Here is a 26,502-nt window from a genome sequence, read left to right on the forward strand (position 1 = left end):
TGGCCAGACTGTATAAACATAAAACTAACCTATAAATTGAGGACTTATAACTAAACTAAAAATATGTTTATTTATTACATTTAACAGCTTAAATACGTATAGTTATTGTTTATTCGTTTCATAAGACAATGAGTGACTCTCTGGTGTGTTTTAACATTTTTCATTGTTGCATGTTTAATGTTTACATTTACAGATTAAAGACATACTCAAAACTGGATGTTCCCAATTAGAAGCTGTAATTACTTCCCAAGTTTACCTAGAATTGTGTGAATGTACGTAAATTACTATTAACTTATAGTAATTTCTGAAATAAGTTTCATTTTTAGTAAAAAAGTACTGGGACGTGACCTATGAGTATAAATCAGAATCTGGTCCTTTTGTAACTGGATCTAAAACAAAATCTGGCCCCAAGGAATGCTTTGTACCTTCACCAGTTAGTAAAACTTTTGATTTTATGCAAATGCAGCAAATAATTCAGCAGCATAATAATTACTCTAGGTAACTTAATTATATTTTAACAGTATGACTATGAATCTGAATCAAATATTGTATTTTAACCACATTTGTCTTAATGAAAAGCTAAATATAATTGAAATCTGCGGTGACAGGATTTGATAATTAATTTTTAGTCGAATTTTACCTTAAGAACAGTTTAAAAGATCAAAAATTAAATTAAAACTCAACAATTTGAGCCAACCATCAAAATAATTAATAATTACCAACTCAATTTGATTTAATAAGTCCCATTTCATCAAATTTAGTACTATAGATTGGTTTAAATATTATAAAGTAGGATAATCTATATATTTGTTCTGATATTTACTTAAATTTTTAGGGTTTATTTGGTATTTGTTAGTCCAGATTCAACGTGCGTTTATTACCAAATATCTGATGGATTGTCTGAAATGACAGATACTGAGGCCAAGCACTTAAAAGAAGATAAGCATGAAATAATCAACGCAGAACTAAAGAAGCACCAGAATAACTTGGAGCAGGCAGCAATGTTTGGAATGCCAGTGTGCTTAAGTACAAAATCTAAGAAGTGATTTGGGGGTTAAAATAAGTGAAACCAGTTTCAGAAAAACAATTTTTAATATTTAGTGATGTAAAATATAAATATTAATAATAATCAGTTGATACATGTTATGATGTAAATATATATTGTATTACGAACGATGATTTCATCAATACATCTTTCACAGAATGAGCTTTCTCAGTATTGTATATGTATATAAATATATTCAAAAAATATTAATACGAATTTAATGTTAGTAACTATTTACAACAAGCTAATAATCACTTAAAACAGGCACTTCCACAAACCACATATTTTCATCTTATATAACTTAAAATTTACAGTCTTACTATTGTGATATTATTGAAATATGGAAGAGCAATTGCAAAGCACAATAGATAAAAATAATCATCAGTTTTAACAATTATCAAATAAAATATTTATACAACAAAATACAACTGTCAAGAATTGTAATACTAAATAAGATTCTATAAATTAAATAAATAGTAGTTAAACATCTTCAACAATTCAATTAGAAAACCGGAAATCTCGCCGTTATAAAAATATAAACATTTGCTAAAATAAAATGATTTCCTCGATAATGAGATCTTAAAACTATACAGCATTGAATTTGTTCATGTTTCGATAATAATCAATCAATAATAAAAATTAATAATAGTAGTTGAAAATCCCGTCAAGAAAAAACAAAAAGAGTCTAGCTGTGTCAGCACCAGTCCGCCATGTACGTGAAGTCCCTGAACAGGTTCTGGTCGTGGCTGGTCAACGGTCGCGGCTCCTTCGGCGGCGTCAATTGCGGCCTCTCGGACGTGAACTCCTCGTCGAAGTTGCTCACATCCTCGAACGAACTCTGCAACGGTTTAACCAGTTTTAAAGACACTGCGTCCACCTAATTGGAGGTAATAACTTACAACACTTGGCACAAATGGTGGCGGCACTCTGCGGTGCAACAGCTCGTCCCACAGTATCTCCCGGAAGAATGCCTGCTTCTTGACGTCTTCCGCGTCCCTCTCACTCGAGCCTAGACGCCTCTCCGGGTTTTTACGCAATAACTGGGGGTGGAACAAGACATATTAGTTGTGCTTAATGCGGGTTAGTTGGAGCTTACCCTTCTCATAATCGCTATGGACTCCAACGACAGGAATCTGGGGTAGCGGACTTCGTCGTTCACGATCGAATCAAACACCTCCTCTTCGTCGTCTCCTGGGAACGGTGACTGCAACAATAAATAAACGCATTAAAGTTCTGGCGGTGTGGTGTGTAGAATTTACGCACCTCTCCGACGAGCATCTCGAAAATCAAGACGCCCAAGCCCCACCAGTCGACCGCCCTCGTGTACGAGGTCTCGGTGAGCACCTCGGGCGCGAGGAACTCGGGCGTGCCGCAGAACGTGCCGGTGCGATCGCCGAAACCCATGCCCTCCTTACACAGACCGAAATCGGCAATCTTCACGTAGCCCTCGGTGTCCAGCAGAAGATTGTCGAGCTTCAGGTCGCGGTAGATGATCTTGTTCTCGTGCAGGTACTGTAGACCGAGGACGACGCAGGCCGCGTAGAACACGGCCCGCTGTTCGGTGAACACGTCCGCGTGGATGTGCATCATCAGATCGCCGCCGGCCGCGTACTCCATCACGAAGCAGACGTGCGCGTCCGTTTGGAAGCAGGCGAACAGGTTGACGAGGAACGGGTGGCGTATGCTGTTGGCCACTTCGAAGATGCGCTTCTCGCTCAGCAACGATTCGACCTCGTCGCGGGCGATTATGTCGCCTTTCTTGAGGGCCTTTATGGCGAAATACTCGCCCGTATTGCGATACTCGGACAGGATCACTTTGCCGAAGTGGCCGCGGCCCAGCACGCTGATCAATCTGGAAAAAACATTTAATTTACCCGATTATATTTAAACAATTTGTCCAGAATTTACTTATTAAAAATGAATTTAATTACCTGAAATTGTCGATGCTCATTCCGGTGTATTGAGAGTGTCTCTTCGATTCGTAAGCACTGTCCCTGTGACTTCCAATCTCTCTTATCATGGGTCTGCGGATCACGTTCTCTTCGAACACCGGCTGCAACACCATCGTTTTAACACAAATAATCAAAAATGGGAGACTCCAAAATGCGCACGAAAGCTCAAAAATGTTTGATCGATAGAGTTAGTGATGTTAAAAGAATTAAAACAGTTAGTTACTAAGTATGTACAAGAATAAACCTGTTTGATATCTATAAAACCATGCGCAAGTGTAAATCTGGTGTATATATTTGTTAAAAGGACACATAGATCCATTATTGAATCATTTGCTCACTCATCTTTGATGATTTTGATTAAACCATCAAAATCAGGATCTATGTGCTCAATTTACTATGTTACTGAGTGTAGGTACAATTTACAATAACATATAAGATTTGTTGTCTAAATAAAACCATGCTTTGACAAAGAAAAAGCGGAGAAACGTAACGGCGAAAAATAAAAACAAAAAATACATGCATGCACAAAGCAGAACACAAATAAAAAAACCAGTCGAGTAATAGAGACCGAAAAGTACCTCGTCGTCTGGAAATTCGATTACGGGCTGGGGACTAGGCGGAACCAACAGTTCAGGGGGAATTGTAGAGGGTGTAGAGGGTGCGGTGGGTATTATCAGAGGCCCCGGACGCGACACGTCCTGGTCCTCCAAGAAATCAAACTCCTTCAGTGCGGCACTCTGCAAGACAACACATTCTTTCTCCCTCTATCCGCCACAGTTACATCATAAACTCGTGGTGGTGGAACGTACGAAAAAACACAGTAACACAGTTGGACGTTGTTGTAAGTACGTTGTTAATTAAACTCAGTCACCGGAAATTATTTTATTAGAGTTACCGTGTTTTATCCCACCAAATTAATTAGAAACCCTAAACCGATCGTGTTACCTCGGGGTCGAGCCTGGGCGGCAGGGGCGGCGGCGTGATCGACATCCTCTTTTGGGCGACAGGTGGCGGTGGCGTAGGTGCCGTGGGCAACGGCGTCACGTCGCCGATCACGAGCGACAGGGGACGCTGGCCGCCGAGGCCGCACAGCTGCGGGTCGGGCGCCTCGCCCGGCGTCTCCGGCTTGTCGTCCGCCATGTCTAACTGCGGGGGCGGCGGAACAGAAAACACGGCACGTTTACACAAGGGACAAACTTAATGATATATAAGGCAGGGATGTTGGTCACCAATGAGCACAATTCAATGGGTGAACATTAGAAGGGTTTCTATCAGATTTATGTCTAGAAATGAACGAATTTTACCTTAATCTGCCGTTAAATTTGTCGAGTTTTGTCCTAAACCCAAGAATCATAATTGTTCCCAGGTAAAGAAGAATTAGTTTTAATCTAATCTCCAGGACAGATATGATAATTATTTTTTGTTTAATTTAACTTTTGTTCAACATCCCTGACACAATATCGGACACAATTCAAACACGAAAAGCAAACGCTAACAATACTAATTTTAATGGTGTCCTCATCTTTAGGACAGTAACTCACGTTGACTGTTTCGTTGGGTGTTTGAGCAAGATTGGGCCTGCTGGGCACACGATTGGACTGTTTCATCCACCTGCCCCACGTAACGATGTTTATGTTCATCTGCTTCGCTCTGGGCAAACCTTGTTTGAATATACGCTTCTGTCGCTGCAGCTTGGGGCGTTTCGATATCATCGGGTTTAAAAATTTGATCTGGATAGGACAGAAAAACAACTATAGTTTTCCTCTTTTTCACTCACGTAAAATATATTTATAGGCAAATATTCTCGAAAACAGAGTCATATTTAGTCAGTAAAATTTATTAATGGTAAATTTGTTTAGTTCTACAAAATATCTAAAAGAAAATATTTCTAAAAATGTGTACCAGATTAGCCTGTCCAAGTAATATATTTTTTAAAATATAAAACAAACATTTGTTGATAAAAAAAATCATATTCAGTAAATAAAACAACTTGAATTAAATTATTATAGCTTAAATTTTCTTTTGAATATGGCTTTTATTAATGTTTCTAGCTGAATTGTCTTATATTTATGTTTTTAGCAAATTTTCTCTGATTTTATACAAAAATTGACATTTTTTGGAATCATCAGCATTAAAAATTGAGTTTTCTTACATGAATTTTGGAAATTTTCAGGATTTATGTATAAATATTTAATTTTTTTGATTTTCTTCTTGAAATTTCACAAAAACTAAAATAAAACTTGAAGCTTATACATTTTTATGGAATTTCCTAAATTTTTTGAGTAAAAATTAACTCATTTTAACTGAATTTTTTGAATTTGGTATAAAAATTGATTTTTTAAATAGTTTCTTGAAAAATATAAGATGACTGACACCATTACTGACGTAAATTTGATAAATTTCAATAAGTTTCTAAAAATTTGATAAAAAATTTCATTAAATTTGAAAATTTTGATAATTTTTATACTTATTTTATATTTTTTAGCAGAATATTTAGAAGTCTTAGTCTTTTTTGTTTAAAAATTGACTTTTCTACATTTTTCGGGGAATATGATGAATATTGTTATTTAATTTAATACTTTTTGAGAATGTCTGCTTAAAATTTATATTTTTTTGCTAGAATTTCAGTAAAATTTGACTTTCCTTAGTTGAAATTTCATATTTTAATTGACCTTGTCTTTAAATTCATATTTATTTTTCGTATTTACTCCATTAAAGTCTAACAAAATACTGGATTACCAAAAAATTAGTATTTTTTACTATTATTTATGGGAATATTTGCCTACAAGTACATTATTAGTGACAAAAACGATGTAAAGTAACAAAATATGTTTAAATAGAATATTTACTTCTGCAAAGAGAAGACCTTGCGGCTCCAGATGCAGAACCATGCCGTGTCGGTCATCGTCTATGAATTCCTCGAGTTTCAGGAACTTAACACCGCACAACGAACGGTAATCTTTCCAATAAACCCCGATCTCCAATTCCCTCGACTTGTCCAAATCAATTGAAAACCTAAAATACATTTATTATAACCGGTTCAAGTTATGGAGAAGTGAAAAACGGTTTACCTCTGATCCCAGGCCTGCTGCGAGCACGGCTTCCAATTGGTCTGTCCCACGGTCGTGTTGTCGAGCTTCAACACCGCCATAATCTCGTCGCTGGCCTCCTCCTTCACAATATAGCTGCGCGAGCCCTTCTTGAAGAACTTCAAGTCCATCGGACTGCTGACGTTCGAGTCGCCGTCGCGCTTCGACCGGCCCGGCACGTCCTCCAGCAAATCCTGACAGCCCATCAGCCGCACCTCCAGCGTACCGGTGACGGCGGCGCAGCGGCTCATCGACGACGAGTACGAGGGCGACTTGCCGCCGTGCGGCCTGTCGCGGAACGGCTGCAGGCTGGTGTAGTGGACGGGCGTCGGGCTGAGCGACTGCGCATGCGTCAGCTCCTCCTTCAGTTGGATGGCGATGGGCGAGTCGGCGGGCAGCTCCTGTTTGCGCAGCTCCAGCGACTTGCGCAGCAGGTCCAGCTTCTCGCTGCTGGCGCGTTGGCTCTCCATCGCCTGCGAACGTTTCACTCAATAAAAAACACGTCTTCTACGTTGATTACATTATTTTATTGTGCCACTGAATCAGACTCTTAATAACTTTATGTTTTTAGCTAATAAGCTTGTTGTATATTAGATATTCATTAGAATAAATAATTAAATTGCAGTTCTGGAATTTATTTTCTTATTTTTACTACAAATACTGAACAAAGCTTTATTTAATTGAACCACTGAATAAATTCATATTAATAAAAGCTTAAAATTTAAATAAAACAAGACATCTCAGGTGGAATACTTTTATTATCAACAAGCTTCCTCTTGTTATTATGTTAACTCAAACAATAACAGCATTAGAAACCAACCAAACATTGCAGAAAACGTCCATCAATTTACCTCTTCGTAAAAAACCAGTCGTTTATTCGTATTTATATATAAAAAACTAAATTAAGCAGTCATCGATAATCATCGCACAACGAAAACAACATATAAACCATGAACAACATCTAAAAATCCGTGTACATAACGGCGGGCGATTCGACGGTGCGATCCGTCGACTTGACGTCCCTTTTGAACTGCGCCTTCCAGTTGGGCGCCTGGAAGGTGGGCGAGTCCCCCACCGATCTGGTCCTGAACCTGCCCAGACTCTCGAAGTGTCTCGTGCAGTGTTCGCAGGTGCAGTCCGGGTTCTTGGCCGGGCCGATGTGGTGGCCGGGCTTGCGCAGCACGTTCACCACCGTCCCGAACCGGTTGGCGATGTAGCGTTGCTCCGTGTAGAAGCCCGGGAACAGGGCGAAGGGGGTGCGCAACGTCGGGTCCAGGCTCATGCGTTGCATGAGGTGTTTCGTGTTGGGAGACGGAGGATTATCACATACTTTAGTTTCAGTCTGCGGTGGTTCCGGGTCTAATTGGGGCGGGGCTAGTTGTTGCAGTTTATGTGGCTCCGGTTCTTGTGTGTGTTGTAGCTTCGGCACCTCAGGGGCCAAAGGACAAACAGGGGCAAAATATTGTGCTGGTATCGCAGGCTTAGTAGGTTCCTGAGGATTCAGCCGAAAGCTGCCAGACTTCTCGACGTCTTGGCCCTTAACAAACGTCCAACCTTTAACGGAGTCGTCGCTGCCATCAGAGTCGCTGTCTCTGGAGTCCCACTTCTTGGCAGTTTTCAGCTTGTTGGCGATGTAATCCTGCATTTTTTTCTGCTGGGCCAACAAGTTCTTCCTTTCAGTCTGCGGCGACTTCCACTGTTTGTTGTGCTGCGCCTTATTCTTCCACAAGTCCTCCATCTTTTTAATTCGCAACTTGTCCTCCGAATTGGCGTACTCAAAACTGTCACTGTATTGGAGGCTGGTGGCACTGGGCGTGTCCAAGAACTTCTTGCCCTCAAACTCGGGTGTTTCGTCGATGCTGTTGGAGTTGTACAGCCTCCTGTTCAGCAGGTCATAACTATCAGTTTGGGCAATGCTGGAGCGACTTTGCAACAAACTATCGACGTCAGAAAACGTGTCCTTCCACGAGGTGTTGGCGATTGAATCACAATCGTCGGGCACCGTCATTCTTGAACTCGAATAGTCGGTCCACGATTTAGGGACGCTGGAAATGCTCGAGGAAAAGTCTCTGATGGTCGAATAGGAGCTGATCTTCGACGGATAGGACACACTTTCATCATCGGATACCTGCTTACTCTCCTCCACCAGCTTGTTGATGTCCCTGCTGGACTGTTTTTGTAAACGGAACGGCAGGTCATCCTCGTTGGCCTTTTTGTGAGTCACACACACTTTGCCCGACTCGAACACAGTTTGTGGGGTGGAGGCGGTGTCGTTCTCCGATTCGGACAAGCTGTCACCGGATTCCAGTTCTGTTCCGGTGCAATAGACGTCGATGTGCACGGTGCGAGGCTTTTTACTCGAGTCACTTGCTTTTGAGTGGTCGGACAGGTTTTCGGGTTGTGTTGCCGTCAATTTGCGGAGTGATTTCGACTTTGACAGTCCGGAAATGTGCTAAAATAGTAAAATATATAATAATAATTTAATAAATCGGTATCAAAGGACACTGAATTCGCCAAGGATCAGAATTTTGTACAATTAATAATTGTTGTAAAGTAAAATTCTGCCTCTTGTCAAACTCGGGGTCCATTTGACCCTAGTTCCAGTACCTGAGAAGAGTCCAAACTATCAGGTGTGTACACACCAGGGGAATGCCTTCGACTGTGTATAGGCTCCGTTCTGTGCCTCGTGTACTTCCTTTTGCCACCCTCGTAACCCATCTTGAGGAACGGCGACGTGCACTTGTCAATCATTTCAGTCGTTTGCACGCACGCATCCCTCTTCGACAGCTCCCTCTGCACCGGTGTGGAGAAAGTGCTAGCTCTGGTCGGCAGCTTCTGTGTGGAGCCACTGATGCAGCTCTCGCACGCCTCCATTACCGGAGAACAACGTCCCGGACACGACAACTCGTCCCCGTATCTAAAACAGTTCATTGCTTTGATTGTTTCATTGCGTTACCGCAGCTTCACCTCAAGTGGTGACACCAGGGGTCGCCGCACCCGTAATAGTTCTCCTGATGGTCGCACTTGGCAGTTGGCGTCTGGCACCTCAGGCTTTGGGTGCGTCCGCAGACGGACGAGGGATTGGAGGCCGGTTGGTTGGTTTGGTTGGTCGTTAGGGTGATGTTGCAGGTGCTGCGGCACTTGCGATTGTACGGCAGGATCGGCCGCGGCAGGCTGCCACTGGCCAACGAGTTGGGGGAGAGCAGGTCGCTGCCGTAGCCGGAGGAATCTTGGATTCCCGTACCTAAAACCCCACTCAGTTACCCAACTGGCAAACTCTCAAGTAACTCGTGGATCCTCACCAGCAATCCTCTCGGTGAGTAGACCCTCACGGTACCGCTTCGAGGGCGGCGTCGACGTGAAGAACAGATTGCCCTTCTGGTAGCCGTACCGCACCGGACGGTCGCCGCTCTCTATGGAGCTCTTGCTGGCGGACGCCGAAGGCGGCGGGCTGGTCCAGGGCGGCGGGGCCGGTGGTGGTGTCCACGTGTACGTCATGCGGACGCCGTCCTCGTTGCGTTCGGTGTGGGTGCGCGGCACGTTGTCCGGGTCGGTGGCGCCCGGATGGGAGATTGTGAATTCGGCGTGCACCGACCACTGTTGCGGCTCGTTCGGGGGCGGTTTGTCGCCGTACATCTTTGCATTTTATGCTGGTCTCTTTTGTTTTTTATTATTTGCGGGTTCGGGGGATCCACTGGCACTGATACACTGTGATTTGGGTTTTAAAGTGTGACCGATGAATGCGAAATTGAATGTCTATTGTAAAAATAAATATTTAATGTAGAGACAACTAATAATTTTATTAATTCTGATATTTTAATTAATAAAAAACAGGAACAGGTTGTAAATATTTAAACAAATTCCTGTTTAGGAGGCAAAGAAAATATTTAAATGTTGATTAAACAATAAATATTTTTATTATGATTAATTGTAAGCCAAAAACTATTTTCATAATTAAATTTCAATAATTCTGTGTCAATATTTAGTTTTTGAACTGACAATTCTGTAAATTTTTCAGGTTTTCACCATTTTTGTAATAATATTAACAAATGTCTTTAATTTTTTAGATTTCTCTTTAAAAATTGATATTTATTAACAAAATTTGTTACAAAATAATTCCAATTTTGGAGTAAAATTGGCACCTTTTTAAAATTTCTGCAATTCTGTATAAAATTTACTTTTCTGAACTGAAAATTCTGTGAAATTTTCCACGTTATCATCATTTTAGTATTAATATTAACAAATGTTTTTCAATTTTTTGGATTTCTCTTTAAAAAAATGACATTTATTAACTAAACTTGTTATAAAATAATTCCAATTTCGAAGTAAAATTGGCACCTTTTAAAAATTTCAGCACTTCTGCATAAAATTTACTCTTCTGAACTGAAAATTCTGTAAAGTTTTTCACGTTTTCATCATTTTTGTATTAATATTAACAAATGTCTTTAATTTTTTGAATTTCCCTTTAAAAAATGACATTTAATAACTAAATTCGTTATTAAAATAATTCCAATTTTGGAGTAAAATTGACACCTTTTTAAAATTTCAGCACTTCTACATAAAATTTACTTTTCTGAACTGAAAATTCTGTGAAATTTTTCACGTTTTCAACATTTTTGTATTAATATTAACAAATGTCTTTCAATTTTTTAGATTTCTCTTTAAAAATTGACATTTATTAACTAAATTTATTATAAAATAATTCCAATTTTGGAATAAAATTGGCACCTTTTTAAAATTTCAGCTTTACAGTGTAAATTTTATCTTTCTAATCAGTTTTGTCTTAATATTAACAATTTTCTCTTTAAAAAGTAACATTTCTTAGTTGAATTTGTAGTGAAATTTCTATATTTTTTAACAACAATTGACAATTTTTGATGTTTCCATTACATTTGTAAGAATTTACACATTTTTATATTAAAAAATTCTCAAATATTCTTTACTTTCCTTTAAAAATTAATATTTCTTAGCTAAATTTTCATCTCTTAGCTTAGAATTATTAATAAAATTTTCATAATTTTGTATTAAAATGTTATAATTCTCAGCTTTTTTCACAATTTTTAATAAAATTTAATGTACATTTTGATTAAATCATATTTTATGAATAATATGTTATTTAATTTAATTATATTAAATAATAAGGGGGTCTGTACTGACTGAGAACAAAGGAAAAACGTCGAATTTATTTATTCTGAGACAACATTATCTAGATTTTTTTAATTTTCAAACCAGATGTTGAATATTGTTTACTGCCAACTTGTTTGAATGTGCTTAAATTAGTCAGTTATTTTTGTCCCACCGCATACTTATATTTAATCGTAAAAAATTTATACCACAGAAAAATCCAATTCAATAGATAAACATCATGAAATATTGATAACTTATCTGACCATTAAAATCACGCATGTAAAATGAAATATAAAAATGAATGAATGAACGGTCACACTTGAAAACCACAAATTAGATCGTAGTTTCCCTCGACGAAACAAAGCGAAAACCGTATCCAAGAAAACGGCGAACGGTGCCAACAAAACCGAGGAAAACCTATAGAAGGTCGGGCACGTTACATTTAATTCCCACGTCACCACGTGAACGTTACCAATATTAATACAGGTGCGCACCCATTACGAAACCCAGGAATGCGCCACCGTCTTATTTTCGGGTCCAATTGCGAAAGTTAAAGTGTGTTTCTTCGAGGGAACCACGACCCGCTGTCGGTTGGACCATCGATCGGGCTATCGGGCCTCAACCGAAATAGCGCTTGGTCTAATTTTAAACGCGACGTCGGCCTGAATGACACCGTTTCGCCGTCGTCGTCGTCGTCGTCGTCGTCGCGGTGGTGCCCGTCCCACCTGCGTTACATTTTCGAATCAGCTGGCCGCCGCTTCTAGCACTCCCCCTCAGCTTTGCAACCCCCTCGGGCGAAGCCTCTGCAGCACACACTCACTAATACAACACTGCACTAAGGTGGTGCACACGGAAACTGTGGAGGAACGGCAGCACAACACGCACACCGACACACGTTGTGCAGAGAGAGCGATTCGACGACGAACTATCCGCACTTGGCACCGGTCATCAACTATTTTCCGCGTGCGGTTTTCGGGACCAGCACACGCGTTTCCTCGCCTAAGGAGGCGGCGCAATTCAAAAGTGCCGGACGACACGTACGCCGCTGCTAATTAGCTTAGAGGCATGTCGTTTGCATTTTGATTGATTATTACTTAAAAATAAGTCACGGGACATATTTAATAGAAAAATAATAATAATTTCTATTTTTTTTAGGGGAATCCTCTGACAAATAGTATGACTTATTATTTGTACTGAACAATTATTTTCTAAAATAAACTGCTTTCCTTATCAGACTCAAATTAATTAATTTTTTTATAATTTTAGAAAAAAATATTACTACTTTTAATTATCTTAAAAAAGTATAAAAAATATTAAAATTAAAACAAATATATTTTTAAAATTAAAAAGAAATAAGTAAAAAATTAAAATAATTTAAAAAATAAATAAAAAACCAGGAAAACTTCAATAATTTAAAGAATAAACAAAATAAATATTATAAATTAAGTTAATATGTTTTATTAGATACTTTTAGAAAGATTAAGGTACATTTTTTTATCCTGAGTATTAAGAAAAGATATATTTAATGAAAACAGTAACTTACTTAATATAAAGTAAATAAAAAACGAGGAAAGGTACAATTTTGAATATTAATATTAACAAATGTCTAATTTTTTGAATTTTTCTTTAAAAATGACATTTATTAACTAATTTTGTTATAAAATAATACCAATTTTGGAGTAAAATTGGCACCTTTTTAAAATTTCAGCACTTCTGCATAAAATTTACTTTTCTGAACTGAAAATTCTGTGAAATTTTTCACGTTTTCATCATTTTTGTATTAATATTAACAAATGTCTTTAATTTTTTGGATTTCTATTTAAAAAATTACATTTATTAAATAAATTTGTTATAAAATAATTCTAATTTTGGAGTAAAATTGGCACCTTTTTAAAATTTCAGCACTTCTGCATAAAATCTACTTTTCTGAACTGAAAATTCTGTAAATTTTTTCACGTTTTCAACATTTTTGTATTAACATTAACAAATGTCTTTAATTTTTTAGATTTTTCTTTAAGAACAAATAAAATAAATTTAGTTTAGTTAAAACAATTTATTAGATAATTTTAGAAATATTAAGGTACATTTTTTATCCTGAATATTAAGGAAAAATATATTTAAAGACAAAACAGACAATTATTTAATAAAAAGTAAATAAAAAACCAGGAAAACTTAAATAATTTAAAGAATAAACAAAATAAATCTTATAAATTAAGTTAATACAATTTATTAGATAGTTTTAGAAATATTAAGGTATAATTTTTATTCTGAATATTAAGAAAAAATATATTTAATGATAAAACAGAAAATTTCTTAATAAAAAGTAAATAAAAAATCAGAAAAACTTAAATAATTTAAAGAATAAATAAAATAAATCTTTTAAATTAAGTTTAAGATACAATTTTTATCCTAAATATTAAGAACAAATATATTTGATGATAAAACAGAAAATTACTTAATAAAAATTAAATAAAAAATCATAATTTAGTAATTTTGAATAAAATAAAACATTCAAAATAATGTATGGATAAATAAATATTCCTGAATATTAAAGTAACCAATTTAATAATAAAATATTTTATTATAAATTAGGAATATTAAAAAAAAAAACAATTCAATTTACGTAAATTTATAAAATAATAAATTTCATAAAACTGTTAAAAATTAAAAATGGTTCAAGACAAAAGAAAATATTAAAAACAAATATTTTCAATTTTATTTGAAAATTATTATTTAAGAAATTATTAAAATTAATTGAATAATCAAAATTTATCAAATTTTACTTGTTCTACTAATACTTTAAATATAGTAAGGTTTATTAAAATGGAAGTAACAGATTATATTAAAAAAATATATAATCTTAATTAAACTTGTTTATCAATATTTACTCCAGATTTTGTCAAGATAAAACGTAGGTTGAAAATTATTGCACTTAAGATTATACTCTTCAATTTAAACATTAATCACTCCAGTTTGATCCAGCAGTACAATAAAACGTCGGTAACAATCAAATTACTCACCTCGGACAGGGCCTTTTTGTCGCTCTTCTCGCGCGTCCCGTTCGACAATAATTTGATGACGTTCTTCGCCCCTTCGACCACCGCCCCCTCGATCCGCAGCCGATGTTTCAGCTCCTCAATCCGGTCTTCCAGGGACGGCTCACCGGGAGGGTGGCTTCCACCGTTTGAGGTCAGGTCGTGCATTGAGCCACGCTGTTTTGAGCTAATATCATGCTTCATCTAAAACAATTCATTATATTAAATTTTCTGCTTTAAATAGAACTTATTTAATTATTTTATTAATCATATTTTACGAAGTAAATTAAATAGTAAAATATTTCTAATCTTGGAAATAACTAGTTTCAATTTAAAATGCAAAAATATTATCAGTATGTACAAACAATGAGTTTGTATGTAATCTGAAAGATACAAGATATAAAATGAATAAATGACTATATTTAAATAACAAGATTTTTATTGCACTTGTATTAGCATTATTCATAAATATTAATCATATAAAGTAATTTAATACCATAATAAAGTTAAGTTATTTATTTATTATCATCAACAACAAACCATGATGGTTAAAAACCTTAAACCACTTACTTTAGTGATTTTCATCTTTAAATATTCTATTTTTTTCTTAGAGTCCTTGAGCATTTGTTGAGCTTCAGTTTGTAACTTTTTATCTTTGCCAGTGATGCTTTGTATCATATTTTCGGCGCCCTGTTTGACTTTCAATTCAATGTTGAGCTGCCTCTCCAGATTCTTGAGGCTCAAGTTGTACTTTTCATTGTTGTGTTCCTCCAGTGATGCTCGTTGTAGCGAATCTAAAATAAATAAATAACACGATCACGTTACATGTTATATCATATTGCATTGAAACTGTGTTTGCACGTAACGATTGTTTGTTTAATTAATAACGATAAGTGAAACAATCTGATTTGGCTACTGACACATTTCGAACGGATACTTTGGGAGTGAAATTTCCGTCCTTCACTCGTTACAATGTATCTAATCTTGTCGACGTTATTAAACAACAAGTCGCATTGTCGCCTCAGTTGACTAACATCAAGTTACGGATCTGTTTTAAAGGGGAACGACATTGTCTGCTTTTCCGCTGTTTATTTATATAACCAGTTGAAACAGACACGTTTGTACAGTGTAATTGTTTAATGTTAAATAAAATTTGTAAGAGTACTTTTGATTTTTTCTTTCTGAGACTATAAATAATTATTTTAAATTAATAAAATTTAAAAAAATGACAATGTTCAATTAAATTGAACAATAATTGTTACTTTAAATGTATAAAAATTAAAAAATAAAGCTTAAAAATATAAAAAATTAATATTAAAAGTATCCATTTTAATTAAAAAAATAATAAAATTATTAATTCCAATTTACAAAAGTTAAAATTAACAATTATAACACATAAAATATCAAAAAATTAATTAATAAATTAAAATGACCAATTAAGTCATAAGATTATTTGTTTAGATTTATTAAACTGTTCAATTTATAAAACTAAATTTAAGCCTAAAAATTTAAAAAATAATAAAAAATCAATAATAATAATAATAAAAAATAAATAATAAAATTAAAAAAAAGAGTAATTGAATTAATTTTATAAGATTTTAAAAATTTAATTAAGCTTAAAAAATAATAAAATAATTAATTTAAATTTGTAAAAATTAAAAAATTGAGCGTTTTTAAATAAATAAATAAAAAAAAATTACAATAAAAAATATTAAAAAAATAAAAATAAAATAAAATTAAATATGAAAATATTAAAAAAATATAATAATAATTTAAAAATTTAATATAACCATTTATATTTAAAAAATTGAACAAACCTAAAAAAATGTTAATTTAAATTAATAAAATTTAAAAAACTAATATTAATTACTTAAAAATTTAAGTTCCCAAAATTAAACATTTACAAACTTGAAAAAAATAATAATAAAATTAATATAAATTTATAAAATTTAAAAAAATTAAGCAATATAATTTAATTAAATAAATGTAAAAAAAATAAAAATAAATCAATTAAATTTAAAATTATTTAATTGTCAGTTTAAATTTATAAAATTAAACTTGAAAATTTAAAAATAATAAATAAAATTAACAAAATACAAAGATTATTAATTTAAATTTATAAAATGGAACATTAATTTAAATAATTAAGCTTCAAAAATTAAAATTAACTAATTAAATTAAAAAAATAATAATAAAATTAATTTAAATTTATAAAATTTAATAAAAATTAAGCTTAATAAATTTAATTTAACTAAATATCTGTAAAAATATTAAAAATAAATCAATTAACTTTAAAAATATTAAATTGTTCATTTAAATTCATAAAATTATGCTTAAAAATTTAAAAAACAAATAATATTATTAATTTATAAAAACTAAAAGATGAAAAATTTCGATTAAAAATTAAAAATAACCGATAAAATTAAAAAGTTAATAAAATTATTGATTTAAATTTATAATAATTTAAAAATTAAGTTTAAAAAATTACTTTAACTAAAGAAATTTAAAAATATTAAGCGTAAAATTCAAAATAACCAATAAAATAAAAATCTTAATTTCTAAAAATTAAAAAAAAAAGTTTCAAAAATTAACAATTAAACTAAATAAAATAAAATTTCAAATAATTTAAATAATTAAAAATAAAAAAAAAACAAGCTTAAAAAAGTAATTGAACTAAATAAATGTAAAATATTAAATTTAAATCAATTATATTAAAAATTATTAAATTGCCAATTTAAATTTATAAAATTAATTAAATTAATTAAAAAAAGAAAAAATAAGCTTAAACATTAAAAATAATCAATTAAATTAAAAATAAAATAATTAATAAATTAAATTAATAAAAAAAATTAAAAATGAACTTAAAATTAACAATAAAATGTATAAAAATAAAGCTCTCAATTTATATTTTTAAAATATTGAGGTTTAAAAATTAAAATTAACCAATGAAATTAAAAAAAAGTAAATAAAAAATATATATTTTTTGAAAAAAAGTAAAAAATATTAAAATTAAATTAATATAATCTTTCAAATTATGTTTAAATAAATAATGAATGAAATTTCTATTCAAATAAAATAATAGAGAAGGGTCAAACTGTAAAATATCCCTGTATCAATCACAAAAGGAAAATGGATTTAAATTGCTGGTACGGCTTCGATGCGATTTGTACGAGTTCGATCACGTCGTGTGATCGAATAATCCGCGTGTTACGCAAGCTAAACAACAATCACCTCCGTTGATGGAGGGCGTGGTCGGCGTGGTCTGGCCCTGCGACAGGATGATCTGCGACTCGAGCTCGCTGAGCTCGTTCTTGAGCTCGGTGAGCTTCCAGTTGGAGTTCTTGATCTGCGTGGCGACATGGCTGAGCGACTTCCTGTCGGTCGACGCCTCCTTCAGCTTCTCGGCGCCCTCCTTGATCTTCAGCTCGCGCCTGATCTCCTTCTTGATGATGTCCTTGAGCTCCTCCAGCTTGACGTGCAGCTGCAGCTCGTTGCAGTTGTCCGTCTGGATGCCGTACTTGTGGGACAGCTCGTACAGGACCGGGTGTTTTATGTATTCGACCTGCACATAGAATAAAACGACAATGAGTACTGTACTGTTGTATGTGTGTTTGATTGATTGTGATTCACGTGTTCCTAATACGTTCCCACTCAGGAGAACGTTCGATGTTGCAACACCGTACGTGCGTTAATTGAAAACACCTGTTTTCATTGAAAATATCGTTAGTTCGTTAATTATGCCGTAGGTATTCTAATTATATTCTCATTTTACACGACTTTTTTGGCGTGAACAACTTTAGGTTGATTGAATAATAAATTTAATCAGCGGTGCGATTTTAAGATACTTTTTACGTTAAAACACTATGCCAAGAACTTGTTTTATGATTTTTAGCATCTCTTTAAAATATTTGCAACGTTAAAAATTTTCTAGTAATTATACTCAGGGATTTTTTAATACATTTATTTTGTTTATTTTCATTTTTAACAATTTACAATGTTATTTGTTAATGATTTAATTTTGGTACATTTAAAAAACAAATTTTACTAATTTATTTATTGATCAAACTAGTTTAGTCTCATTTTTTTATTGTTTTTTAAATTTAATGAAAATATTAATTAATTGTAAAATTAAAAATGAATACTCAGGAAAGAAATAAAAAAAAGTTGATTAAAATTCTTAAAAATTATTTATTATATAAGTTTAAAAAACAGAAATTTAAACAAATACATACAATAAATCTTATTATTTGTTGAAGAAAAACATACTGAAGAACTATAAATTATAAATATTAAAAAATATATATTTTTTATATTTTTCTATACATATTTTTATTTAAGTTTCCATATTTGTTTAATTTTTAATTTTTAACAATATTTCAAATTAATAATAGTGTTAGAAAAAACACTTTTTTAATATTCAGGTTTTTTAAATTTTTATAACTTATTCTAATTTACATTTATTTTACTTATTTAGTCTTGATTTTTAATAATTTTTAACAGCAATTATTTAATTTTCTATATTTTTTTAAAAATTATTTCTTTATTTATCATTTAAAAATAGAAATTTTTATTTTTTCTCCGTTTTATATATTTTTTCTTCATTTTTTTTATCATTTAGAACATTATTATTTATTTTTAATCAATAATCCAACAATTTATTATATTATTATAAAATATTAATATAAGATATTAATTATAAAATATTTATTAGTTTTCCTAAAATTTACAAATTTTTATTTTTATTATAATTTTTTCCTTTCTTTTTAATCATTTATTACATTATTAATGATTTTTTAATTTTAATACTTTTATCATTTAGAAATAAAGATTATATTTATTTTTTAATAAATAAGTCAATAATTCCACATTTATTACTTTATTATTTATTTAAATTTGAAGATTCATTTATCTTAAATATGTTTATTAATTTTATGTATTGTTTTTTATGTTTATTGGTCTTATAATATTTCTCTTCCTTTTTAATAATCACTTACAACATTATTAATAATTAATTGATTACTTTAATTTTTCTGATTTTTTATTTAAAAATAAAGATTTTATTTGTTACTATTTTTAAATTACAATTTCCAAGTTAGGCAAAATATTTTTTAATTGTAAATTTTAGTTTTTCCTTCATTTTATCATTTTTTATTCATTTTTGATCATTTACAATATTAATAATATTTATTTTCTAATTAATAAGTCAATAAGTTCACTTTTGTCACTTTATTATTTATTTACATTTGAAGATATTTTAAATATTTTATCTTAAAAAAGTTTATTAATTTTGTTTATTGTTTTTATTTTAAATTTCCCAATTTTACAGAATATTTTTATTTGTAAATTTTTATTTTTTCATCATTTTATAATTTTTCTCTTCCTTTTTATTAATTTAAAACTTAATTTATAAGTTGATTATTTTAATTTACCAGATTTTTTATTTTTAATATTTTTATCATTTAAAAATAAAGATTTTATTTATTATTTTTTTAATATTACAGTTTTCAAGTTTGGGAAAATATTTTTTATTTGTAAATTTTTGTTTCCCTTTTATTTTCATATCATTTTTTTATTCACATTTAATCATTTACAATATTATTAGTATTTATTTTTTAATTAATTTATTTAAGTTTGAGACTTTTTAAAATTATTTTATCTTAAAAATATTTATTAATTTTGTTTATTGTTTTTTATGTTAAAATCTCCACTTTTACAGAATACTTTTATTATATTTATTTATAACTTTAGTAAAAAATAATCAATTATTTATTTTAATTTTACAGATTTTTTAGAATTTTTAATTCTTTTAATCATTTTTAATTTTTTATATTGCTGTTTCCAGATTTAGCAGCATATTTTCCTTCATTTTATCTTAATTTTTTATACATTTTTAATTAATCATTTGTAACATTATTAATAAACAATTACTTATTTTTATTTTCCAGATCTTTTGGGATTATTTAAATTGTTTTAGTAATTTAAAAATAATGATTTTATTACAGAATATTTTGTAAAATATATTTTTATTTTGTCATTAAAAAATATTAATTAAATCAATCAATTAAACTTAAACTACGTTTACAGGATATTTATAAATTTTTATTTTATTTTTATTTTTTCTTTATTTTATATATTTTTAACATATTTTTTTATTATTTTTTAAATAATAATCCTACAATTTCACGTTTATAACAAATTTATTTATATTTGTATACTAATAATATTAATTAAATTAATTAAATTCATTATTTTTTTATGTTAAAACTTCCAAGTTAAATTAAATTTTTACTTTTATCAATTTTAATTTTAATTTTTAACTACAGCAAATAATTACATTTTAATTTTTATGATTTTTAACAGTCCTTCAAGTTACAATATCCAATATTATTAGAAAATCTGAACTTTGATTTATTACGTTGGTTTTTAATTATTTTTTTAAATACTATTTGTGTTAATTTTGTCAGATTTTTAATCCACAATATTATCATTGATAATTTTTTCATAGTTTATTAACTTTTATCAAGTTAACATTCGTAAATTTTAGTAAGTTGCACCATTTAAAATGTTTACACATCCAAATTAAACAATCACATTATATTTAAAGTCCGTCCAAGTTCATTCAACCACAAATATCAAACAACAAGCCTGAAACAATACCCAAAACTAAAAATCAAACATCGCATAAACAAACAGCATTATCAGGACCATGAATCACAATAAAAATTAATCAGTCTTCAACATTTACGGTCGACGCAATCGAAAAACGCACACGAACCACCGGAACAATAAAACCGATGTGAATGGGGCGCAATGGACAATGCAACCGGTCGGTGAGAATGAGAATAACGCCTTCAATTAACAACGTTACTTTGTGGGAAACGTAAAATTGTGGGAGAAGCCTCCAAACCAAAACGGATTATTAAAATAGACCCGACCAACGGATTTACTGCACAAACACACAACTTCCACGAACCATCGTTTCCGAAAAAACAAACAACTCACTTCGTAAAGGTCGCCGTAGGCGCAGCCCAAACGTCGCATCACTTCCATTATTATTGACTGGTGGAAACAATCCGACGTCCGACTTTTAATCGAATGTTTAACGTTGATCAGAGATAAATAATTCGGAGATAAGATACCGTAGACAATAAAGAGGCGAATGCGCAAATAGACGGAGCCCCCTCGACTCGTTAACCGGAGACAATTGTCCAGTTAAAATAATAGCAACAAAGAATAAAAACGAAACGGGAATAAAAAGACGGGCAACCTACTACTTATACAATCAGCGACGATTTAAATTAGGATGCGGAAGACGAGCCCAAATGAATTAACCACGGTTTTATTGTACGGAGAAGTTTATTGTGTAATTTTCGTGGGTTTGTTTTGTCCAGGGACCATTCACTGGAAGAAATTTATGCTAATGTAAACTAAGAATGTCTGTCTACTTTTATTTCGTTTTTTATTTACTTAGTTTTGGCAGTATTTCCAATTTTGTTCAGCTCAAAAAATTTTACTTGATTTTCAGGATTTTTTTATTATTTATCAATAATAATTTTAATAATTATTTTAATGTTACAATTTGCACCCTTACCATAATATTTTTAACATGTAAAATTCTACTTTTCCTCCACCATTAATTAATTTACTCTTCTTTTTTACATTATTAATTGTTTACTTCATTTTATCAAATTATTTGACAATATTTTTAATATATCAATTATTTTTATTATTTTTAAATTACCTTCTAAAATATTTTTTATTTTTAAATTTTTATGTCATCACTTTTTAATATATTTCTGTGATGATATACAACATTATTAATAATTATTTACTTTAATTTTTCAAATTTTTAACAATATTCCAACAATTTTATTTAGGTTCATAATTTAATTTTTGAGAGTTTTTTAATATGAATTAAATTTGCTTATTTATTATTATCTATATAAAAAATTTCATATTTACTAAAATATTTTTAATTTGTAAATTATTATTAATCACTATCATCTTTTTTGTTTATTTTTTATGATTTACAAAAATTATTATTAATTTATCAAAATTAATTTTTTTCCTTAATTTAAATATTTTTTATTATAATTTTTCAGATTTTTTCAATTTTTTGTATAGAAATTTCAATATTATCAGGAAATTTTTTTAAAAGTGTGATTTTTAAATCATTATTACTTGGATTAATTTGTTAATTTCCAACTTTACTAATAATTATTTCAAACAAATTATACAAAATATACAACAGAATATTTCCTGTTTGTAAATATTTATTTTTCCCTCATTTTGCCAATTTTTAATATATTTTTTCATCTTTAATAATTTATAGCTGCATTTTTTAATATTCGATTTAATTGTCCTGAATTTTAACTTTTATATTGATTTAATTTTAAGAATTAAATATATTTTATTACAATTTTTCAGATTTTTTTCATTTCTTTGTGTAGAAGTTTCAATATTATCAGGAAATTTGTTTAAAAGTCAGATTTATAAATATTTTATTATTTATCTGGATTAATTTATTAATTTCCAACTTTATTAATAATTATTTCAAAAAATTTATTAGATAATAAATTGAATATATAAATTTTGGTACAATTTCCATTATTAACAGAATATTTCTTGTTTGTAAATTTTTATTTTCATTTGTCATTTTTAATATATTTTTTCATCTTTAATAATTTACAGCAGCATTTTTTAATTTAATTGTCCTGAATTTTAACATTTATATTGGTTTAATTTTAAGATTTAAATATTTTTAGTTTTCAGATTTTTTCCATTTTTTTGTGTAGAAATTTCAATATTATCAGGAAATTTGTTTAAAAGTCTGATTTTTAAATATTTTATTGTTTATCTGGTTTAATTTATTAGTTTCCAACTTTATTAATAATTACTTTAAAAAATTTATTAGATAATAAATTGAATATATAATTTTTGATACAATTTCCATGATTACCACAATATTTCTTGTTTGTAAATATTTATTTTTCCTTCATTTTGTTATTTTTAACATATTTTTTCAATTTTAATAATTTACAGCAGTATTTTTTAATGATTGATTTAATTATCCTAAATTTTAACACTAACTTAAACTAATTTTATTTATATTTTATTAAAATTCATCATTTTTTTCATTTTTTGAAAAATTTTCCAGATCATTAGAAAATTTGTTTAAATGTGTGACATTTAAATCCTTTATTACTTATTTAGATTAATTTCTATTGTTTTATCATTTATCATATTTTTTATTTATTATTTCTTTTTTAGAATTGTTTATTACAATATTCAATATTTTTTCCATATATTTTGTAGATTTTCCAGATTATTACTTATTTCTCCTTTATTATCATTTTTCAAATTTTTTATTTTGTTTAATATCAGTACTTTAAATTTAAATTTTAATTAATTTATCATTCATCATGATTAATTTTATCTGTTGATATTTTTTGGTATAATTTCTGAATTTATCACGGGATAACTTTCATTTATTTATATTTGAATATGTTCTTTTAACAATTTACATTTACATACACAATTTTATCATTTATTTAAGTTGTTATGCCGCAACAGATATTAATAAATAACAAACCCAGACAAAAATCGAATCGAAATAAATCAAGATCGACCGTTAAGAGAATGTGTTGCATTTTTTAATAGGTTAAAAATAATTTGTTTAAAAATAGTTCAAAACCGTAATGTCACACACAAAAACAAACCAACCAAACGTACCCAAGGCTGGGTCTACAAAAACAATTTTCGTCTCACCTATCTCAGTCACTGTACAAACTTTTACAAAACAACCATTTATTATAACAATTTCGCATTACTCACGTCGAATTTGTTGCTCTTTTTAGACAATCCCAGTTTCAGTTTTGGCATTGTGCACTTCTTATGCGGACAGTCGGTCTCGCACTGTCCGTGACTCAGGGGTTTCTACCCCAACAGCAAAGGGCTTGCGCACAAATCAACAGGTGAACAATAATTCCAGACGAAAATATTTGTGTTTTTGTGGTTGGTTTATTGTTTAATTGGCAAAAACTCAATTATTTAGTCAAGCAATTTGTTGCTGTCGGTATGAATGAGATAATACTCAAGTTTATGTAATTTGCCAGTTGTAAATAACAGTTTTAGTTAGTTGTCATTTTTGACGTTTCTGTCCCTTTAACTTTGACTGCTGTTAATTGAGTTATAAGTTGATTTTTAAGTGGTTTAGGCAAAAATGCGGAGATTAGAACGGTAGTGAACAGACGAACCCCTACGAACGCAAAAATGTGGTCGGGACGAAAAAAAGTCCGTTACAATAATGAAAAACTGGGTTCAGACAAGTTCAACAATTTGTTAATAACCTGTTTTGTCCGTCGACCAAACGTACGTACGTAACGGTCGCACGGGCACGAAAAGTCGCAGCAAAAATCAGCAACATATTGAATTTGTGGCGAGACGAAAGCCCGTCCGCACAACTACGTACGAGATGCAGTTACCTGGTAATTATCCGGACACGGATAATAAGGGTCGGCCATCTTGAATCAGTATCAACACAACCAAACAACAAAAACTCCTCGTTATCCCGAACGTGCCGACTCAAACGGACGCAGCGTCCATGTCCGCAATCGCGTCTGTACACAAAACGAACGGGCGCACAACAACGACGATACGTGCGAACGAATTGTTCCCGATTAGGTGAAAATCCGCCACGAGACTTCGCACACACACACGGTGGATCACATTACAGCGCGCACTGCTTTGCCGGCACACGGACGACTGGCGCGCTGCGCCGTCGCGATTGGTCCACGCGGACCCGATGAGACCGAGACACAACAGGTGGATTGCGCGGGCCCGACAAGGACGCAAACATGCGCGAATCGCATCTGTCATTCCTGCTTCGGATGCTGGGCTCTTTCTTATCTTCATCACTGTGTTTACTTTTCTATTCGCGGTCGACTTTTTTTCTGGGACATTCTTCCAATTTATGTATTAATGGACAGTTCCAAAAAATAAATTTTTCACAATATTTATCGAAACAAGGAGGATATAATAAATAATATATGTATATTATTTACGTCTTTTAATTGGTGTCAAAATAAATCAGTGGCGGGTACTCAGAAAATACATTTTTATTTTTTATTCTTTAAAATAAATTAATATTTTAACCAAGATAGAAGTAATATGTTGTGAAACCGATAAATAAATAAGCGATAACTAAATTTCAATGAATATTTTGTGCGCAAGTTCTCCAGAGGCACTTTTAAATGTGCCTCTTCGTGCTAATTACTTTCATAAATAAATCTTTAATATTTCTATTGGATTTCAACATTTGCACATGCGCTTTGAAGTCGAGCTATTTTATTAATAGTAGGAGAGCTGAGGCGTGCCTCTGGCCAATAAGATGACTCCAAATACTGACCATGTCTTTTATTTTCAAATAGAAATGAAAATACTCCCTTAAAACAACATATTTATTTTTTCTAACATTACAGGTACTTAATATCTATCCAAAGACATTAAAGATATTATTTTTCTGCTTCTCTTTATTACAGCAATAATTAATATAGCTAATATTTTTATTAGTTACGTTTTATTATTGGTGTAAATATAAAAATAGTTAAACATATAAAAGTGACAAAATAATCCCCTTAAAAACAACATATTTATTTTTTCTAGCAATAAAATCCAAAGATATTATTTCTCTGCTTCTCTTAATTTCTGCACCAACAAATATAGCTAATACGTTTATTAGTTACGTCTTATTATTGGTGTCAATATAAAAATAGTTAAATGTATGAAAGTGTGACAAAATACTCCCTTAAAAACAACATATTTATTTTGTCTAGTATTGAAGTGGGTACTTAATATCTATCTAAAAACATTAAAGATATTATTTCGCTGTTTCCTTTATTACTAGAACAACAAATACAGCTAATATGTTTATTAATTGCGCCTTTTTATTGGTGTCAATATAAATATAGTTAAGTGGGTGTTAGTGTAATAAAATTCACTCCGAAAACAACAGATTATTTTTCTATTATTAGTACTGATTCTTAAATAGATACTTTTGTAAAAACGATATATTATTTCACTAGTATTGTTTAGTTTCAAGTTATTTTCCTCCATCTATCTGGTCATCAAAGTTACATATGAATATGCTGCTTTCATTATCTGAAAATAAATAACAAGGTAAAGAATTACTAATACAGATTAGTACCATCAATGATGTCTTATTGGTCATGGCATAAAATGGCCCAACCGTCAGA

The 26,502-nt window shown here is 30.9% G+C and overlaps 3 protein-coding genes across 15 annotated transcripts; 1 reads left to right on the forward strand and 2 right to left on the reverse strand.

The window, feature by feature from the left end:
- On the forward strand, nucleotides 1-1,204 carry LOC109604903 (uncharacterized). The gene is made up of 4 exons (XM_020021457.2): nucleotides 1-143; nucleotides 194-272; nucleotides 327-498; nucleotides 836-1,204. The coding sequence occupies exons 1-4, from the start codon at nucleotides 129-131 to the stop codon at nucleotides 1,044-1,046; spliced, it is 477 nt and encodes a 158-aa protein (XP_019877016.1). The 5' UTR covers nucleotides 1-128; the 3' UTR covers nucleotides 1,047-1,204.
- Nucleotides 1,074-25,273, reverse strand: LOC109604895 (serine/threonine-protein kinase N). 3 transcript variants are annotated; one of them, XM_020021443.2, is made up of 14 exons: nucleotides 24,733-25,273; nucleotides 17,480-17,810; nucleotides 14,819-15,042; nucleotides 14,234-14,452; nucleotides 6,069-6,559; nucleotides 5,847-6,012; nucleotides 4,539-4,727; nucleotides 3,943-4,143; nucleotides 3,576-3,734; nucleotides 2,977-3,098; nucleotides 2,309-2,897; nucleotides 2,142-2,249; nucleotides 1,945-2,085; nucleotides 1,074-1,883 (listed from the first exon to the last, which is right to left on the reverse strand). In XM_020021443.2, exons 1-14 carry the CDS (start codon nucleotides 24,769-24,771, stop codon nucleotides 1,740-1,742), a joined length of 3,123 nt encoding a protein of 1,040 aa, XP_019877002.1. In that variant the 5' UTR covers nucleotides 24,772-25,273; the 3' UTR covers nucleotides 1,074-1,739. The 3 variants fall into 3 exon arrangements, with proteins under 3 accessions (XP_019877002.1, XP_019877003.1, XP_049819015.1); XM_020021444.2 differs by lacking the exon at nucleotides 3,576-3,734; XM_049963058.1 differs by lacking the exons at nucleotides 3,576-3,734; nucleotides 3,943-4,143.
- LOC109604897 (uncharacterized) lies at nucleotides 6,827-12,173 on the reverse strand. Of its 11 annotated transcripts, none has more exons than XM_049963064.1 (5): nucleotides 11,948-12,173; nucleotides 9,389-9,786; nucleotides 9,054-9,330; nucleotides 8,694-9,003; nucleotides 6,827-8,538 (listed from the first exon to the last, which is right to left on the reverse strand). In XM_049963064.1, the coding sequence occupies exons 2-5, from the start codon at nucleotides 9,720-9,722 to the stop codon at nucleotides 7,048-7,050; spliced, it is 2,412 nt and encodes an 803-aa protein (XP_049819021.1). In that variant the 5' UTR covers nucleotides 9,723-9,786; nucleotides 11,948-12,173; the 3' UTR covers nucleotides 6,827-7,047. The 11 variants fall into 11 exon arrangements, with proteins under 11 accessions (XP_049819021.1, XP_019877008.2, XP_049819022.1 ...); XM_020021449.2 differs by having other exon boundaries at nucleotides 9,389-9,794; XM_049963065.1 differs by having other exon boundaries at nucleotides 11,939-12,173.
- Nucleotides 25,274-26,502: the final 1,229 nt, after the last annotated feature.

The sequence above is a fragment of the Aethina tumida genome, chromosome 2 (genome assembly GCF_024364675.1).
Source record: "Aethina tumida isolate Nest 87 chromosome 2, icAetTumi1.1, whole genome shotgun sequence".
Taxonomy (NCBI): Eukaryota; Metazoa; Arthropoda; class Insecta; order Coleoptera; family Nitidulidae; genus Aethina; species Aethina tumida.

Excerpts from the sequence above, each read along its gene's own strand:
- LOC109604903 (XM_020021457.2), top strand. Across the intron at positions 273-326 it reads TTACCTAGAATTGTGTGAAT|TAAAAAAGTACTGGGACGTG; the intron begins GTACGTAAATTA and ends TTTCATTTTTAG. Across the intron at positions 499-835 it reads CAGCATAATAATTACTCTAG|GGTTTATTTGGTATTTGTTA; the intron begins GTAACTTAATTA and ends TTAAATTTTTAG.
- LOC109604897 (XM_049963064.1), bottom strand. The coding sequence starts at position 9,722 with ATGTACGGCGACAAACCGCCCCCGAACGAGCCGCAACAGTGGTCGGTG. Across the intron at positions 9,004-9,053 it reads CCCTGGTGTCACCACTTGAG|ATACGGGGACGAGTTGTCGT; the intron begins GTGAAGCTGCGG and ends GAACTGTTTTAG. Across the intron at positions 8,539-8,693 it reads ATAGTTTGGACTCTTCTCAG|CACATTTCCGGACTGTCAAA; the intron begins GTACTGGAACTA and ends TTACTATTTTAG.
- LOC109604895 (XM_020021443.2), bottom strand. The coding sequence starts at position 24,771 with ATGGCCGACCCTTATTATCCGTGTCCGGATAATTACCAG. Across the intron at positions 6,560-14,233 it reads ACAAAAAGGCCCTGTCCGAG|GCGATGGAGAGCCAACGCGC; the intron begins GTGAGTAATTTG and ends AAACGTTCGCAG. Across the intron at positions 2,250-2,308 it reads TCGAGATGCTCGTCGGAGAG|TCACCGTTCCCAGGAGACGA; the intron begins GTGCGTAAATTC and ends TTATTGTTGCAG.